The 20,243-nt window shown below is 31.6% G+C and overlaps 1 protein-coding gene across 9 annotated transcripts in view; it reads right to left on the bottom strand.

Moving 5' to 3' along the window:
- The window catches only part of LOC143249757 (uncharacterized), a 52,681-nt gene that overhangs the window by 4,822 nt on the left and 27,616 nt on the right, over positions 1 to 20,243 (bottom strand). For 7 of the 9 annotated variants that reach the window (XM_076500123.1, XM_076500124.1, XM_076500129.1 and 4 more), the window contains 5 exons: positions 18,211 to 18,534; positions 10,367 to 11,037; positions 3,444 to 3,821; positions 1,333 to 1,682; positions 284 to 439 (listed from right to left, as the gene is read on the bottom strand). In XM_076500123.1, coding sequence (XP_076356238.1) covers positions 284 to 439; positions 1,333 to 1,682; positions 3,444 to 3,821; positions 10,367 to 11,037; positions 18,211 to 18,534 — 1,879 coding nt within the window. The remainder of the gene's footprint in view (positions 1 to 283; positions 440 to 1,332; positions 1,683 to 3,443; positions 3,822 to 10,366; positions 11,038 to 18,210; positions 18,535 to 20,243) is intronic. The other 2 variants (XM_076500125.1, XM_076500126.1) reach the window with 2 other exon arrangements.

Here is a 20,243-nt window from a genome sequence, read left to right as displayed (position 1 = left end):
TTATATGTTTTACTCAACAAGACACACACACACACTTTGTGAATTACCTTACAATTCACCTATTATAAACACATTGACAACTACTTTTTTAAACTTAAAGACCCACTAGATACATCTTACAACATTCTAGAAGTAGAAGCTAAGATGCTCAAAATAAGTAAGGAGAGTATGTTTTTATATATACTAGCTGTGAGAAGACACAACTAATGTTATTATACAATACCAATTGGTATCCCTTGACTTCACCAAAATTTTTAATATTGAAAATGTAACATTTACAAACCTCTTTGTTTACTAACTTCTCCTGCCAATTATTGGCTTTTAAAGTTTCTATGTTGGTAAATGTATCTTGAACATCTGCGACTTGTAACAACATCATGTCCCAGAATCCAGCTAAGTCAGAGATTGTTGTTGGAAAGGGTTCTGTTAAACTGTGATTCTGAAATAGAGAAAAGGCTGAAACTTAATTTTGCTTCTAACATAACACTGTAGCATAAAGAAATGGCTGAACTTTATTGCCAAATTCACTGTGTAACAAAACAGTAAACTTATTTCAAAAACCTAGTATGTTTTCTACATAAATAAGTTATTTCTTTGGATAATCACAATATGGCATTGAAAGAAAAACAACAATGCTCCACTAAAAATCAATCTTTGTAACAATCTATTTAAAAGTTTAGCGAGTACATTTTGTTTTATCCATTTTAAAAACCAACTATATTTTCTAAAAATTAAAAATCTATAGAACACTATTTGTTAATATAGTAAGAAAATAGGCTGAAATGTTTCATTTTGGAATTTTTCTTTGGGCCTTATTGTAATGTTTTACACAATAATATCAGAAAATCACACCTAATGAAGTAGTGTTTAATAGTGATGAATTAGTAATGCCCATGAATCGTATGGCTTTTTGGTGGAGTATAAGGATACAAATGAAAAATGATTTACTTATACCCATGATTCATCCATTATATCAACTCCTTCATGATACTGGTGGATCAGATTTTTTTTTTATGTCCACTAAACCCCTGCCAAATTTTGTGATGGTACATGCAGTACATTTGGAACCACAGTAAACATTAACTGTTATATATGAAAATGTTACATGATATGATTGCCAATGAAGTTCAGAAAGCATAACAACACAAACTGCAACACTTGTCATCTTATTTTACACAAATTTTGTAATTTATATAAATATTGAACATGGTTTATTTTGAAAAGCATATAAAATACAAACTTTGGAAAAAAGACTGAAGTAGATGCCATTTGGGATGTTCAAAAGTCTTAAATAATCATATAATCATTTTTCAAATGAAGAATACAACTTACCAAATTTTTCTTGCACAGTCCTCGGAATTGTTCAAATTTCTGAGTGAGTAAAAGATTGGCTTTACCAATAGCAGCTCTCATTTTCCCAGCAGCATCTTCAGGGATATCACTTCTCATCATTTCTTTCTCAAGTTGTAAAATGTTTTCTTCAATCTGTTGTTTCTGCTTCTCCATTGTAGCTAAAAACCAGTTCCCATCTCTCTCTTCCATCTCAGTTTCCATCGTAGAAGAGAATGATGGTGGAGTAGGCAGAAGTTGGGCATTAGCAGTGCACTCTGATGATGGGAGAGAGTTGCATCTTTCTGGTTTAGGAGGTGGAACCAGTTCTGCCGAAGAAAAGGATTCATGACCTGTAAAACAATGTTATATAACAAATAACAATCTTTAACCAACAGTAAAGTAAAAATATTTCCTCAAAATTTGAAACTTTATTTACAGGTTGTGGAAAATAAAATAGTTGCAATGGATAAATGTTTATTCCAAGGAGACTCGAAACAAAAAACACTTCCTAGAAATTGTTCAGAGTTAAAAATAACCATAAAACACTTATACTTAGTTATGTCTCCTGTATATTGTAGAAAATGTTTATAATTTCAAAGAGCATTCACAAGAATTTCTAAGTTTACTCAAGTTTCTTTATCTTCTTGAAAGTCATACATGTTCTCAAAAGTAAAACTGGATTAATCTTTACCACTTTCAAAGCAGTTGAAAACACCACACAAGGATATTATTGTTGCATACAGAGACATTTCTTTCATTTTATTAAATTATACCAGTGATAGTAATTGTGCTGTTGTTTCCTTTGAGTATGAGTTATGTCATTTTACTCTTCAAGTCAGTAATTAATAAGATCTAAGCCTAATATAGTATAAGAGAATTTGCAGGCACATAAGAAGCAAATGTTAGTGAGTTGTCACATGTGTGTCTGATTCTACAGTACGTCACAGGTAGTCAGTGAAAAAATTAGATTGTAAGTAAGAAAAATAAAATTGATAAACTATTTTTTAAACCCAAGTTAAATAGCTCTCAGCACCTGAAGAAAAGTTTCATTATTACTAATAAATTTTACAATTTGCTTCCACAAAACAAAAATGACTTTTTAGAGAACCTCATGTGCCACTTCATGATTAAAGATGCTGTTAATGTTTCATTTTTAATTGTTAAAAAAATTAAGATAATTGAATTACAGCAAAAGTACTAAACTATGTGTGATATAACATACTGACAAATACAATGTTAACCTGATAAAATGAAGTTTTTTTTAAATAGAATTTATAATATCATTAAAACAAAGTTAAGATAGGAAAACTTTCATGAACTGTAAACACTCACAATAAAATGGAATGATAAAATAGTGTTTTAATTACATACTTTAAAATAATGTAATGAAAAATTATACTGGATTGCTTGAAAGTGTATGATTATTACTACAGTAAAAAAACAATTAAGACACTGAAAAAGAGAAATTAATTTTGAAAATTATGTAAAAAAACAGAATAAGTTAACATTACATGCATAAATGAGAATATGTAAGGTAGAAAAAAGATAAAACTTGTTGTCAAACAAAGCCAAATCCAGGATTGGTGCCATATTCTAAAGGGAAGGGCAAAGAAATATAGAAAATAAGTTATTTTTTAAGAAAATCTAGTGGATTTTGACTTACTATTTAGATATTCATGCAAAATGAATTTTAATATTATTGCTTCTTTATCATATACCTCCTATATCTGTAGGACTTTATTCTTTTAATTTAATGTTTTACCAGACAATGACTATTCATTTTAAATACGCATTTAATGATTCCATGTAAAACATGCATTTCCATTTTGAAAATAATGCAACAATAATATATGTAATAGTTCTGATATTACACTGTTATACTGAGTGCAGTCAAGCCTGATTTAGAAATGCTGTTTGCTATTGGTTACAGAGACTTTCAGACCCTACTGTTTATTTCCGAGGCTTGTATCGAAGATTTCTGTGTCATATGTGATAGGCTGATTTTGTTTACAACCTCAAACTCCTCCATCCCTGCAGATTAAGAAGACAATTCCAATTAAATAGTTTTTCAAAAAAACAAAAAACTTTGTGATACTGGAAAAATCACTTACCATTTAAACTTTCACCGTTCAAATCCCTTCTACTTCTATTCAGATCATTTTCACATTTATTGACTGGAGCTAATGCACAAGGTTGAGCAATAAAATTGTTGCTGTTTTGGCACACTTTTAGATATTTGGAACTGTCTTGTGTAACTTGAGAGTTGATTCTAGTTAGACAGTCAGAATTGGTTTCTTTATTATTATTATTGCATGGAGCATCATTTAGAAAAGATGCCTTAAAATGATTATGAGATACAGATTGGGGAGTTGATTTTTTCTCTGTTCGACGTGACAATCTAGTTACAGCACCAGAAGAATTTGAAGAATCCAGAGCTCGCAGTTGGTCCCTGAAGTCTTTTGTTAGATGTCTGAACACAGGTGGGCTTTCTAAAGGCATTAGAAACAAATACAATTTAAAATTTCCTCGGATTTAAAACAGATTTGTTAATGACTTTTTTAAATACCTAAAGCCATCAGATATAAAATATAAAACACATCCAAAACACATTCACTAACAGCTACTCACTGGAGTATGACACACATTTCAATGTATCTGGTATGAATGAACTTCAAATTTTGGTAAAAACAATTCATTTGCTTCAACTTGAATATCAACACAGTACTATACCTCTTCATTCTATACTATGGTATACTATCTTGACAGATATTAAACAAAGCTTTCAAATTTACAAATACAAAATGAATCACATGCTATTACATATCTGGGGAAACCATCCAGAGTTACTGGAAGGAGGGGATCCAGCCTTGCCTTCTTCTTCAGTGAAATAACTATTATAAACATTATTCAAGAGGAATAAACCTTTGGCCACCACTCCTGTGACTGGAAACATGGAATGATAAGGACTCCCATTCTCAACTGGGAAAAAAGGGGAAATACTTGCATTGGGAAGTCTAAGAAACAATTCTCTAGAGATAGTGCAACAGGCAAACCACTTTTCCCATTTCGAAAAGCAAACCAACTTCAATTTATTCAATCTAGGGATCAGTATGGATGGGCAAAATCCTCTTCAGCTTTATTCACAATAATCAGTGATGTCGAGAAAACCCACTTGTAGAGAAATATATATGCAAAAATGGCTCGTTTGGGTTGAGAAAATATTTTACATAGAAGAGCGAACAACGTTTCGACCTTCTTCGGTCATCGTCAGGTTCACAAAGAAAGAGGTAACTGACCGGAAGCTGACCACATATTTCAAAGGGGTTGTGTAACTGAGTGTCGGAATGTAGAGGGCAGTGTTAGATGTTTGAATATATAATTTTATTTATTTTATTATATTAATATAGGTATAAAGGCGTTCCTTTATATTGATTTATTTTGGATTTAAGTTGTTGTATAAGTAAGGCTTCTTTAATTTTGCGTTTGTTTATGTTTGTTTCTTTATTTAGTATTTGAGTGTTTTCTATGGTTATGTTGTGTTTTATTGACTTGCAGTGTTCGAAAATGTGTGAAGGTGACTTTTTATGTTCTTTGAATCTGGTTTCCATTTTTCTACTTGTTTCTCCAATATAGAAGTCGTGGCAGTTATCACATTGTATTTTATAAATAATGTTGGTGTGGTGTTTGTCAGTGTAGTTTTTACATAGTATAGACCTCAGTTTTGTGCCTGGTTTTTGAATAAATTTGGTATTAACTGGAATGTCATATTTTGTTACTAGTTTTTGCCAAATGTTGGTTATTTGTTTGCTGATGTCAGGAATATATGGGATGACCAAAGAAGGTTGAAACGTTGTTCGCTCTTCTATGTAAAATATTTTCTCAACCCAAACGAGCCGTTTTTGCATATATATTTATTCACAATAGTCCACGAGTGGCAGTCCTCTGTGTTATAATTGTTTATAACAAGCATCCAAAAAGCACAGAATATGGTCTTATAGAACACCTTACCTCAACAGAACTTATTGCTACCAAGAAACTTTGGGATTGTTTGACTGGTAGCTTGTGTAGATTTAGAAATAAGTATACTTGAAATATATTAGGGCTGGTCCACATTCCAATCTGTACAATCTCCTCCAGTAGACAGCTCAACTGATCTGCCAGTGATATTGAGGTATGGAAAATTTAATGAGATGAGATCTGAAGAAGTATGCATTCCTTCAACGAAAGCCCAAAGAAAGCAAGGCACACCAACTGACAAATCCAACCTGTCAAATTGACAGGGGACAAGTCATGTGAAACTTTAAGATCTCAACAGAATAATAAAAATGTGACATGAACCCCCATATCATTCAGTGCACAACATACAACATAGCATTGAAGAGGCCAAACCAAGCATAAAAGATGCCCCAGATCCCAGATTTCATAAATATGGGAAATAGCAAGGACATGAATAGAGAGAAAGCCCTATACCCTTCTATAACTACTATGTTTTGGAAAGAAAGAACTTATCAGGATACAACAGAATGTAAGTGAAATGGTAAAATGCCTTAAGAACACGAATCACAAACACTTCCGAACATTGACATCTGCTAGCAAACAGTAAAAGAAAACAAGCCTTGACCAAAAGGTGATATAGAGAGTTGTCCAAGTGAAGCATTACCACTTTCCATCACAACAATTCAACAGCCTAAAACACAGCTCCTTGAACTGCTAGAAGCCATAAAAGACTAATTTGAAAAGAATATTCTTCCTTTGACTAGAGACTCTTGAATTCCATATCCTCTACTCAAGCTCCCTAATTCCTGAAAGGAAGCAACCACGAAAAGACGTATATCTGAATGTGGGGGTGAGACAGCAAAACCTACTGTTGTGTTGTCCCTGATCAAACACCAGCTAAGATTGATCAGCCTAGAAGCAGACTGGGTTACCAGATAATCCAGCTCATACATGAAAATGTTCCATTGGTCATGTAATAACCATTAAAGGGAAAGCTTGTTGTCCAAATCCAAAGTAGTGAATGATTCCAAAGATGACCACAATTTTAAAAGAGAGAGAACCACAAGCACCAGTGAATGAGCTGACTATATAAGAAGAATGATCCATCACATGACCTAACAGTGTAGAGGCAAAGGTTGGGCATGACTGAAATGTGAATTCATGATGACGAGAAACCCACCTGAAGTAAAAATGTATCCTAACGACTATTGGTATAAGTATTAAAACTTTATGAATGTCTCTAAGACGTGCCCAGCAACAGACAGTTGTAAACTCTCTTTGTTAACCTGAAAATGACCTGAGAAGGTTGGCACATTGTTTTATACTTTATTTTAATTAAATTTTTAATGCTCATACCAGTTGTCTTTATAATACATGAGATGTGAAATGATAAAATACCCCTAAATCAATAAGGTACTGTGTGAGGGAATGAACAGACTTCTCCATTTTGGTGAGAAACTCATCACTCGCTGATTTGTAGAAAAAAGCATAAACGTGAAACTCTGCCAGGTGGTGGTAAAAAGTGAAAAGAAGCCAGTCATCCTCAGGATAGTGAGTGTGAATGCCCATTGATTGAAGATGATGGAAACAAGATCCAACTACCCAGAAAAACAAGGGAGGAGGGCACATGTAAAGCTAAATATGTGAAACACAGAGTTAAAAAACCTGTATATTTTGCACAAAATGGAAAGGATAATGTGAAAACTCAATGACTGATATATAGAGGTAAGCATTCTGGATGGCTTCTTCTCAATGATTGGATGCAAGATGATTCTTGGGGATGGGAAAGCAACCATTATTGCAGACAATGGAGTAGGAGAAATGAAATGAAGGACCAATTCTCTTATAAGAACCTGAATGACCCACATAATGTTGGTGAAGATCTCCTATACTGACACAAATGGACTGAGTTCAGTACTCATATAGTAGTCACTAATGTTATCGTCAGTGTTCCACAAAAGTGGAGAATGCTTGCTGATAAGGATGGAATCACACTTATGTGATCCAACAGAACATGGAGCTTACAAATGTGGAAACTCACACTGGAGATGTGGTACACCATCCTGTAGAAGGATTGGGAAAAGTAAGAGGGGGGTGGGGGGGGGGGAATGGACCACATCCACCAAGAATCCATGAAATCTGGAATACTTGCAAAAATTGATTGTCAGAGAAAAGAAGCTTCTCTGAGATCTCTAAGAGCCAAAGAAGAAAGTCAAGCTCCCTCTCATTACAGCCTTGGTCTATATTACTGACCAGGTGACCTCTTTGTACTCATTTAGTCTTTTTAAGTTTAATACTTCTAACTTCCAATATAGTGTATATATATCTTGACAAAATTTGGCTGTCTTTCAGATAGTATTGTAAGTCTTTAATATAGAAAAAATAATATTTTTAGTGAAGTATTTTTCATAACATAAACATTTATCCATTAATATATTGAATATTTGTTTCAAATAGTTCATATAAAAAGTAATTATGTTAAAATTAAAAATACTTTTCCTTTGTGTAATCCCCAAGACCTCATAAATGTATTTCAAGTTTTTTCAGTAAAATTTTCAATTTCTGTTATTTCCTCTATCCTATCTCAAAACAAAATCAGTCAATATGACTGACTTTGTAACTAAGAAAAAAAAACCAAAATAAATCTAAGTTACTCTTTTTTTCTTTCTAAAATGACCAAATTGAAACACGATACTACATTCACTTACCTTAAGTAGCTCTAAGTTCATGACCTTACACATCTATATATAAAAAAAATATTGTTTTATTGCCCTCTGAACACTTTCTAACTATTGTCTGTGCCATTATAAGTTTAAATTTACTTTGGGCACATGAAGATCATGTTACACTACGGACAAGAAATTATGACTAGTACAAGCAAGTCATATGTGCCTTGTGAAACATTTTTACTATTATTTATATAACTTAATCTAATCTTAATTAATCTAAAAAAATCCCTATTTTTATATTTTAGTTACTTTTAAAATTACACATAAATGATAGAAATAAAATACTTATATACAATCTTCTTTCTTGCTTCTAACGGTTAAAGAGCACTGATTCTAATTTTTGGATACTACTCATAGTATTGCATTTAATTTTATTTAATCAAATAATGCATCACACAGTATAGATTAATAAGATACAAAAGGAATACAAATTCCTTTACCTCTCAAAATTTTCTGGCTTTCTAACTCAGCAACAAAATGTTACAAATTCATCCAAGCTTGTTGTTATAACTTTCCCATGGGAAAGATGTTGGTATTCCAAGTTACAATGTCACTTAACCTTTTAGAACATAACATTATACACAATGTGCTGACAGATGAAAATCTTGAGTTTCTACTGGTTATAGATAATATATAATTAAAAGTAAGAGAGAACTATTAATAAATTATGAAATACAAGATGTGACAGGTAAGTGTGGCAAGAGAAATCCGAGTTTCTATTCAATAGCTATGTAACCAATCAAAATTTAAGACTGTAATAAACGTGGTTTGTTTAAGCAATAACAATTTTCTGGAGAATAATTTATGGCTATTTTCCTACTTTTTTATTGGATGGTGGATAAAATAGAAATGATGACATGCTAAGAGAAAAGGTGTTCTGTGTGTCACACTAGAGAAGCTTCAAGGTTTTTTATATATTGCCTTGTAGAATTAAGAATATAAAACTTGCGCACTATTTGGTAAAACAAACAAAATAGCCACTAAAACTCTGCATCATGAGCAGTAAAGGATATTCATAGCAATAGGGTCAAATAAAGCATAGCTCTGTCTAAAAGATCCCAGAAACAGACCAAGAAAAGGGCAGAAGCTGATGACCTTTCCAAAGTAGTTAATAAATGACTAAGATCCTCTGAAAACTGAGAAAACTTGTGATATGCTTCAGACAACAGAAAATAAAAAGAAATACAAAACTGTTGTAAGGGACTGCTGAATCTGGGAAAACTGAGTTAAGACAAATGGTGACATCAGGTTCAGAATCTCAAGTAGGAAGAAGAGGATTTAACCTCTTGAGAATCTAAATGTGGGTCTTCCATGGAATGTACGGCAATATCTGATAAAAGCGAAAAGACAAGGTAATCAGCAGATTGACTTTCCTCAACAAATAAAAGAGTTGTACATCAAAGTAAAAACGCTCAAGACATTACACTTGATATACTAGATGCAGTAAGTGGGATGTCCATTCCTGACTTCTAATTAGCTGTCTGAGCAAAGGAATGACCTGGAAAAATAATCCAAGTTATTTTCAGTCTGCCTCTAATCACCCACCAACTTAGCCTCCGAGTTGACAGAGAAGAAACATCAGACCTGTATAAGATCTCATCTTTCTGTATATGAAAGATTGAATGTCCTCCGTAGACTTCCCCCTGATGCCTGGGCAATGTTAGATTCCAAAGGTGGAAGATTAGAAGCACTAGAAGACTCCATATCAAAGATGTAAATGTGAGAATTGTTATTGGAAATGTCTGTTTTTTTGTTTTTTAAACTTCAAATAATTCTATGGATAACATAGTGGGGTATAAATGCTAGAGCAAGCAAGATATGATTCATACCAATGCTTAGATGCTTTGTCAGGATAAAGCCAAAGTGTGTTTCAGAAAATATTATTCTTTGATATTATAGTAATTTGAAATGATCACATAATATGTATTATTACATGTAATTCTATTATATAGCTAGCTTTATTCTCACAATCAGATCTAAAAAATGAATTTATAACTGCAAACAATGTCTCAGAATTCTGAAAACATAAGTACCTGTTTCAAACTTTGTAGCCATGCAATTCTAGTTGAATAATTTGAATTTCATAACTTTTCAATAAAACTTCTGATTATTTCAACCTAACTTAAATTAAAATTTTAGGTTATATTTAGATAATATACTACATGTGCTAACTTTTCAATAGTGGTTGATGGAGAGGCAGACCAAGATGAAGTGAACATTATTTTAGTAAACCACTGCACTAATGTAAGTGAACATTGTGCAGACATTATTCACTGATTAATTTTTATATCACTTACATAACTACTTACTCGATCGAGCTCTTATGACTTGAGGAGGACAAGAGGGACTCCGATTACTATATGGAACATATCTTTCTTCAGAGACTGTGCTCCTTCCTGATGGCTTGTGTAAAAATGGTTTCTGTCTTGTAACTTTCCATACTTTAGCTACTTCGTGTCCATATAAACTCTCAATTCTCTGCTGTATTAACGATTTAGTGGGAATAGCAACCTTAACCAATCCATTAGCTGAATCTTCTGTTTTATATCCATTAAAATGCTTATTTTCTGCATCATTATCATACATCGTTTTAATAGGATCTGCTACAATAAAATGTGATGGTTTTAATATTTTTTTCATTTTGTTGTCAGTATATTTTTGATCAAGCTTCCCAGGTGAAGCATGAGAGTTCTCCAGCAGATATTTTTGTTGTTCTATGTGTGCTTGCATGTTGTTTCTTTTACTTCCACAAAAGCACAAGTCCTGTTTCCCTGTTTTTTCTACAGGAATATTTGGTATAAGATTATCTTTCTTCACAAAAGCAGCTGGACTGCTGTCACGACTATAACAAAATCGATGAAAATTTGTATACCCATTGACAACACAGCTGATATTGATGTATGAAGGAAGTTTCAGCTCAGTCAACGTCCATTCAGGTTGTAATGTATTTCTGCCATCACTCTCCCATTTCTCTGAGGTTCTAAAACATAGAAAATGAAATGAAATTTGTTAAAAATGGTTATGTTACATAACTACATAAACTCTTGTGAGCAAGGATTTAATACTGAAGTAACTATTTTTATGAATTACTAAACCATGTTAAACCTTGAACACTTTTTCAGTCACACAAAATCAGTTATTATTGTATACTTAGAACAGAGTAACTTTACATAACACTTCATGAATGAATTATATCTAAAAACTGTCTTTGTTCTTAACCAAGAAAATCTGCATTTTGACACAACTAAATTCTTAAGATATAGTTTATTGAAGTTTGAAAAATTGAGAGAAAACTAAAAAAAATAAACTGTGTTTCTTATGAAAAATGTTCTCAACAGCAATGTAATATGTTTACAAATGAACAATCATACAGAAAAACTCTTAACTAATTATTTTTTCAGAGTGAGAAATAATGTATGTCAATTCTACATGAACTCTCCCAGATTTTACATGTACAGTAAATATAATAAAAAAAGTGTTATTTTTTTAATATTAAGCAGGATATCTACAAGACTAACAATCTTCATTCAACATTTTCAGCTCTAATACTGGACCTATTTATGCCTTAAAAATGACATTCAAATTTATAATATTTAGGAAATGTAACCTTAAATACTTTTTAAATAAATTAATGGATATCTATCCAACACAAGATTTTACTAAACTTTTATTATTAATAAAATTATTTGAACATATACAAAGAGAAACCAGGATGCTAGATAAGCAGAGAAACAAGAATAATAGGTTTGATTAGTGAAGATTTTCTGAAATCCAGTTTTTTAAAAACACATCACCATATCACAAGAACATGTTTTCACTTTTCTATTTTCTTCCTTTTAGAAATAAAGGCTAACTGATTTTGAAGAATATTTAAACCATTTTTTACTACATGAAAAATTAAGTTTAAGTTTCTTTTATGCGATATTACAACATGCTTTTATAAGTTGTGTTAACATAGATATTCAGTTGTTAATTGGAATATGCATATTATGCTATAATACCACCACCACCACCATCAGTTCAAACAATTTTTCAGAAACACTTCATGAGACACAGGATATATTTATAACAAAAACATAAATCTTTCAGCAGCAAAAGTTGTACTTCTAGTTAATAAATAATTGTAAGGAGAAACTGTCACTGACCCATTACTTTTTAATAATGTACATATCTTAATACATGCAGCCTACTTGTGGTTGAAGATTAGTAAATTTAATACAAATCCAGCTTAAAACAATATCACTGGAATAGTACATCCATAATTTTTAAATACAGTGTCAATTTAATATGCACATGCCATTTATTTATATCAAACATTCAATTAATGTTTCTGCATGCTTCTAAAAATTTGTATCTTTATCTTAACAACATTGAGTTGTCAAAGAGAAGATCATAGTTGCATACCATAAATATTCCATTACTCTGTATCTCAGAATAGTTGGTATGGGTATTAACACTTTTATTGATAAGGAGAGAACAACGTTTCGACCTTCCTAGGTCATCTTCCGAGGAAGGTCAAAACATTGTTCTCTCCTTATCAATAAAAGTGTTAATACCCATACCAGCTGTTCTCAGATACGTTTTTATTTCAAGTGGGTTTCTCATCAAGAATTCCATTTCTCTAATTCTACATTATTTTATGTCAGTTGCTATGTAAAGGTTTGCTTTTATACATTTTCAATTACCTATACAACTAACTCTAAATACAACATGGACACATTAGAGATCTCATCAGAATGAGAACTGAAGAGATCTAATGTTATTAAATTCACATACAGACATACCTAGGAGTAATGTAACTACACATTTTTTATTCCTAAGTAAACTTCTACCTTTCATCACATTATTAAAGAAATTATATATTATACAATTATTTTTTGCACGATATCATACTATCATTAGCCTAGATCTTGCAGTGAGATTAACAGAACTAGAAAGTAATATTTACAGTTTGATTAATCTCACTGCAGCATGGAAGTAGTAGTTTCAAAAGCATGCACAGAAACCACTACTTCCATTCTTGATTACAATCAATATAATAAAGAACTGTTGACTGACATCAGTTACCATTAGAACAAGTTCATGTAAAGGATGGCAAGGCCAATTCACTGTGAAAAAAATTACACATACATTTCATTTTATGTGGAAGTCAGCTTTCAAGATGTTTAAACATGTTTAAAATGCAGAAATTTGCCAAAAATGCATTAGAAATCAATACAGGGGGTCAAGTGAGACCACTTGTATTTTAATTTTTTCAGCCATCTTTTTAATAAAAATGGCTGTTGTTTTGGCAGGGTTGGAAGCTAGGGAACTTTCATTAACTTGAAATTGTTATCTGTTATTTTGAAGCTTCATTGTGTTAACTTTTTGTGTAAGCATACTACTTTTCATAACTACAACCACACTTTACAAACTAGGATACTGTTCCAGATTGGTTTAGTGTATGATTTAAAAGGCCAATGATACCAATTCTCTACTATTCAAATTTTCCACTTTCACAGAGAATATTAGCAACTCCCTTACTCAAAAAGTCCTTCATGCTAGACCATTAACAATCATAATAACCAAGAATTCTTCCTTGGAGAGGCTGTGTAAGATGATAGTTTAACCAAAGATATAGGTTCTTAACATTATCACCTGCAACATTCAGCTTGCATCTGCAGTAAAACATTTCTGCATTTGCCTCAAACTGCAATTAACCCTCTGTACATCCATCCATAGCACATTAATAATATTCTAATCAAATATTTTCAAAATAACCTCACATGTAAGCATTATCTGTACATATAATACTTCAAACCAAATCTGACCTCAATAATTTCAAAATTTCAGAAACCTATCCTTTTTTACGCATCACTTAATAAAATGTTCAGTAAATGAGCAAATATTTTAAATATATAATCAGCATGAATAACAAACAGTTTATGCAAATAATTAAGACTGAAAAAAAGGCAATGTCAAGGTTCTACATACACATGCTTTACCAATAACCATTCTACTTCTGTACATGTGTGTATAACTTACACTCCCTTCTTAATAACTATACACACACATATATGTACATGTACATGAAGATTCTGTGCAAATGTATAACCATCTTATTTCACTGGCACTTTTCTTTCCCATTTCTTGGGTCTGTTTTCATGTATGGTTTTTTCTCAAAATGTTTTCCATGAGAGGGAAAGGAATTTTATTTTGTGACTGATATTGAAAAGGTACAGTATGTCTATAAACGTGCTGGTTGTATTTCCCCGAGTCATTTTCTTTAAGATTATATTTAAAATGTATGGTTGTAAGGGTGCCTAGCCTTTTCATATCAAAAACTATTGTGTACTAATAAAACCTTCAAACTTCAAAAGAAAATCTAGTGGGGAAGAGAAAGATTAAATTCAAGGAAAGAGCTTTTTCACTTGTCCTAGAGAAAGAACCCCCACCTCAACATGTGAAACTAGCACCAGATATTTCTAGGACTGTCCTGATTCTATACAGATGTGTAAACTTAACATTATCTTTTTCTGGAGTCTCATTATGATTTTGTACAACTGTATAACGAGTTAATAAATTTCTTTTTTTTTTTTTATTAAAACAAACTTAAGGTGTGTCTATGACCAGCACAAACACTTCTTAAACTATATATGACAGATATGATTACTTAATTACCAAGAGTCTTCCATGGGTTAAATTCCTTGTGGCCCTGTAACTCTGCAGGTTAGAAGAACATTTAATAAGATACACAAATCATTTAAACAAAAAAATCAAAATGCAGTTAGCCCCACTAATCACTACTGGAGTATCCAATGCAATTTACTTTGACCATCAGTGATTTCACCAAATATTTTTGGTTAGTTCTTTAATATAATGTTGTGACGGGCAAAAACAAGATTGCTCAATACGATGGAATACGTGGACCTTGTTATTGGTGAATGGCATATAAATTAATCTGTAATTTAAAGGTTAAAATACAACTTGAACAATCACATGTAATTGTGCCTTTCATTCCCTACAAAATTCTCCCAATAAAATCTGTATCTGAAATTCACAAAATATACACTACTGATAGATTAATGTATGTAACAGTACCACTTGATAAAATGAGCTTATTTTAACGTAAACAAAACAAGCAAAAATTAACTTTGGTAAATCTAATTCTTTATAACAACCACAAGAAAAATGACTTTTTCATTCAACTACAACATCCTAAAGTTAACAAATTATGGCTTACCTCTATTACTTGTTTGATTCCATATTAAATTCCATGCATTATGAATACCAGTTTGGCTGATATTCTGATAACAGGTTTAGAGAAACAACATTTATTTTATCTTCATTGAATATTTTTTTATTTAGTGTATCAGTATAAAGCTATTTTTAGGGAAAAGTTTATTGAAATTACCATTGCTCTGGTTGTTTCTGTTTCAAACAGAAAAGCTTCATCTAAGTTACTTGTACTAGAAGTTTATGGTAGTTTTTATGACAAATACTTTAAATTACAGACCTCGACCTTAACTTTTGAAGGCACAAGCAAATTATTGCTAGTTGTTTTATTTCCTCACAAGTACACTTCAGACTACCACTAAAATTAAGTCTAAATATCATAATTAATAATTTCATGTGTTAAATGTTTATACATATGTATGTATACCACTTACAAGTATTATGTACAAATCCTATGTGTCATGCTTTGTTTTAAAGTGTTGTTGTACATTAAAAAAACTAATTTTAATTCCATGCAAATACATTTTAACCACTTTGCAAATTTATAAAAATGCTTTATTTAGGTAGAAACTGGTATATTTAAGTCACAAGGACCTGGATTGACAAAGCCTATAGTAATCCACTGTTAAGAGCCACCCTAAGAAAAGTATTTTATTATTAAAAGGTATGAAAGCTGGTGAAGTATTAAAAACCATAGGCATAATAGTTCTGTTAATCCTAAGTACATGTCTGGGCCAAAGTGCATGACATGAATTTTTATACAGTTACATCCTGATTTTTAATTAAACAACTTTATTGTCAATGTATGCCAATAACATGGCATCAATGTGACTGATAATTGAAATTTTAATATTATTTATATAAAGTATTAATTTCTTAATTTCAAATGGAAATATTCTTAATCTTTGATTCTATGACAACTCTTCATTCTGAATTGTCTAGTTCAGATGTTCTTTCCACCCCTATTTTAGCATTTTGTTTTCATATAAATTACACAGTTGTAGTATAAACATTGCTACAATACAATTTTATAGTGTCCACTATTCTCACTTTACTGAAATATAAATCATAAAGCCAAACCCATTTACCACACCCTCCTATCGCATACTGTCTTTCAGGAAATGTTAATAATTCTCTGTGTCATTTGTTGTTGTTGTTATTTATACCAGCAGAAAAAAAAAAGGTATAAGACTGGACTCTTCCAAAAACAGCTCTGAATTATTCATCTTACAGTTCAAAGTTTCTATTGCTGATCTTAGGTCAACAAGATTAGCTTACTATTTTAATGCATTTATAGCTTAGTTAAAAAGCCAGCTGAATTATAAGTTATAGGGTATTATTTATATATGTTACAATTATGGGTTCTAAACTGAATACATTAAATAAATAAATATCTAGTAAAAGAAAAGAAAAACAAAACACTCTCACCAACAATTGGAATTACCCATTATCAAGACTTACTGTAAAAATTACAAAACCCACCTCTAAGTAATAAATTTCTTTCTTTTCTTCAATGATGATTTATTGTTATAAAAGTAACTAAAATGTAAAAATTCAATACTTATTAGGTTAGATAAGAAAATATAAATGAAAAAAGGTTTTGGTAAGGCATGCATACAAGAAGCTTGTGCATAATTACTTTTTACTATAATTTGAACCATGTGTTCGTAACTTTAGCAAGGTGTGTTTTGGATAATTCATAGGTTTGTTTCACAGGTTTAGTAGTTAGACATAATTCAAAGAGCATAATAAAACTGTTTATGATAAATAATTGTTACTGTCTGCAAAAGTATACAGTTATTCTAGAGAGAAAAAAAGTAACAGATTTCATATTTTTTAACTTTTCATTTCATCTCATATTACCGATTATTTAGTGTTATAGGAGAAAAGAAAAAGAAAAACAGATAAAACATACAGTTTTACTGCAAAAAAACATTCAATGTTCATTCTTGAAGATCTAAAGAAAACAAATTTTAAAATTAAAAAAATGTATTTTTATTCTTAACATGAAAATCACTTTACACTCAGTTAGGCTGATTCCATAAATTCACAAACAAATTGGTTTTAAAGATTCTGATTTTTATACTTTTAATGCTTACTGAAAGCTTAAAATATTTCTTGAAAATAAACTTAGTAAATCTGGAATTATAGTACATACTATCATACATAGCTTTATTTAAATGTAGATTGACATAATAAACTAATGCTGTGCACATAAGGTTAATCATGGACGCTTTAAGAAAAATGTGGAATATATTGTATAGAGTTAATGTGATTCATATTGCCTTAACTCCAATGATCAACCACTTGGGCACAGTAATCCTAACCATGCTATCATCAAAGCTATATGATACAAGTCTCGTCAACTCATCCTCTTGCAAGTTGTTTTGGTAACCAATCAAATAAGTGGAAGCTGATATGCTATTATATCTATTTTCTGTTACTTAGCATGAATACAGAATGCAGCTAAACAGGAATCATAAAATCGGCATGGCACTAGCTAATGAAACAACCTTCATCATCACAATTATAATTACCTTCAGAGTGAAGCTTACATAAAATATAATTGAAATGCATACATTACATGTGTATTTATAGAAAGAATCTGTGAATTTTCCTTCTGAAATATGTACTAGCATCTTTTTCTAGTGCCTTCTATGTTTTATTACAAAAACACAAACAGTTACCAGAAATTTGTTGGTTTTCTAAAGTTAATGTCGAGCCCTGAATGGTAATATTTATTACTTATGTAAATTATTTCATTTACAGGGGTGCATTTTACTCTCAACTATATTTTTATTATGTTGCTGAAAACAAATATTAATACTAGCACAACATCAAAAGGTCAGGGGATAAAACTGAAAGATTTTCATTATGATTAGACAGTGAAATAACAATAACATGCTTCAAACAAGGAAGATATGTAAAATCAACGCACATATAAATTGACTTGTGGCTTGTGTACTGCTGTTTCTTATTATCTGCTGTGTTTGTTCCCCGATGATGACCTGCATCAAGTTCATTTTGTGACATACAAGATAACATCATTCTTTTACTGGTGAGAGATGGATCAGAAATAGCACTATCTTCTTTAAGTTCTGAGGACCCACCCTCTGTGGCAGTTTCAACATCTAAGGAGCAAGCACCAATGGACTCAACTGAGGCCAACTGGTTGGCCACATTTTTTGCTAGGTGGGAATGAGCGTGAACTGTGTTCCATAGATTCAGGCTCTGTGGCGGTTGAGCCTTTCGCAGTGTGGCACTAAGAAGGAAAAAAAAGGATATACAAGAAGAAACCAGCAAGACAGACCTTTTTTTAACTTCATTTTAAACAAAATATGACAAGCAAATACAGCCAACACTTGTGTTTTTGCATGCATCAAAATTTTGTTAAAGGTCTCCTATGAACTGAATAAATTGATGTCAATATAAGAAGTGCAATATATGAATAAAAAAACAAGTGCAATGCAAGGGAGCAAATATTTATAAATAATAACTTTTATCGGACACATACTTAAAATTTTATTTACAGTGGTTTTCAAATTTAATAACATACAGTAATGGAAATAATTATGGAAAAACAAGTGATGCATATACAGAAACCACAAAGTACAAAACATAATTTATACAGAGCACTAGTATTTTACCTGGAAGCCTTTTTCTACACACAAATCATAAAAACTTGGTTATCAAACAACAGGACTTATCAATTCAAATTTATGTAAAATAAATATTATTGAAAATGTCCTGTATGACTCTCAAAAATTCAACTAAGTTTTCTGGTTGCATTTTAGTTTTCTCAGTCTTTGCACAAGTCCACACAGCCTTTATATTAATATATAAAGATTTTCTGCAGACCAAACCACATTGTGAGTATTCCATCAGCATCTTTACAGCCAAGATGTAATTTCACCACATCTACTTTCTACTTGGGATCACTGCCTTACTGGTAGATGAATTCTCGCCTGATGAGTCATGTTCCTAAGGGAATAGCATGATCAATCATAATGTATTTGTTCTTGTCAGCAGTAAGGATGGCATAAATTTTTTTGCATGTCACCAACCTCATTGGGTGAGATATAGCCTCAAGCTTATGCTAATTCTCCCACCACTTCATTGTATATATTGTAAATTGACTATGATAATATTATTACCTTCTCTGTTTGCAGACAAAATGTTGTTCATTATTGTCAAACAATTCAAACTTGGATTTATTTGCACAGAGCATACATCTCTGTTTTTGCTCATTCAACTACTCGTGACCCAATGCCCACTTCAACCTTTTGGTTTAGTTAATTCTTTTCAGCAGTGTTTTTTTAAATAGCTACTATTTGTTAAGACTACATTGTGTCAATGTGTATATACTGTTCTGAAGGTAATCTTCACAACTGTACTTACAGCAGGGTCAGTTGAAAGTTAACATTTGCCTTACCAAAAAAGTTATTTCTGATAGATTCTCATTCCTGTACATAGTTTAGCTATTTTCTTCAGCATGTTTGACAAAGAAATTTGCATGGCCCTAGCCTTGAGGCAACTCCCACCTAATTTCATGAATTATGAATAGGAGGGTGACACCTTCTTACACAATAACTCCCCTCCTATCCTCCTATGGACTTGCACTCATGAAACTTTGTTCTTCAATGAAGTAAGTAATAAAATGTGCACTGTAAAGTGGAGAGGTCAGGTTGAAATACATTTCCAGATGAGAAAAATGTTAATCTCAAATATTCTACACCCTCTCTACACTAAGTTCAGCTAAAATCCCATGTTGAAATAGTGGAGGAAGAGGTGCAAAATTCCCAAGATGAGTCCCTTCAAAAAGCATCTGAGGAAAGCCTACGGGAATGTGTTACCCAGTGGTGGAACATACCTTTATCTGTACAGGAAAGAGGGATGAGGAAGCAAAATTTGCACTGCAGGGATAAACAGAATGTGAACATGGACATCTCAGTTCTTGTGTCAAAGTTATTA

The sequence above is a fragment of the Tachypleus tridentatus genome, chromosome 4, assembly GCF_004210375.1.
Source record: "Tachypleus tridentatus isolate NWPU-2018 chromosome 4, ASM421037v1, whole genome shotgun sequence".
NCBI lineage: Eukaryota > Metazoa > Arthropoda > Merostomata > Xiphosura > Limulidae > Tachypleus > Tachypleus tridentatus.
Note: the sequence above shows the minus strand (reverse complement) of the source record. Positions and strands in the feature narration are given on the sequence as shown.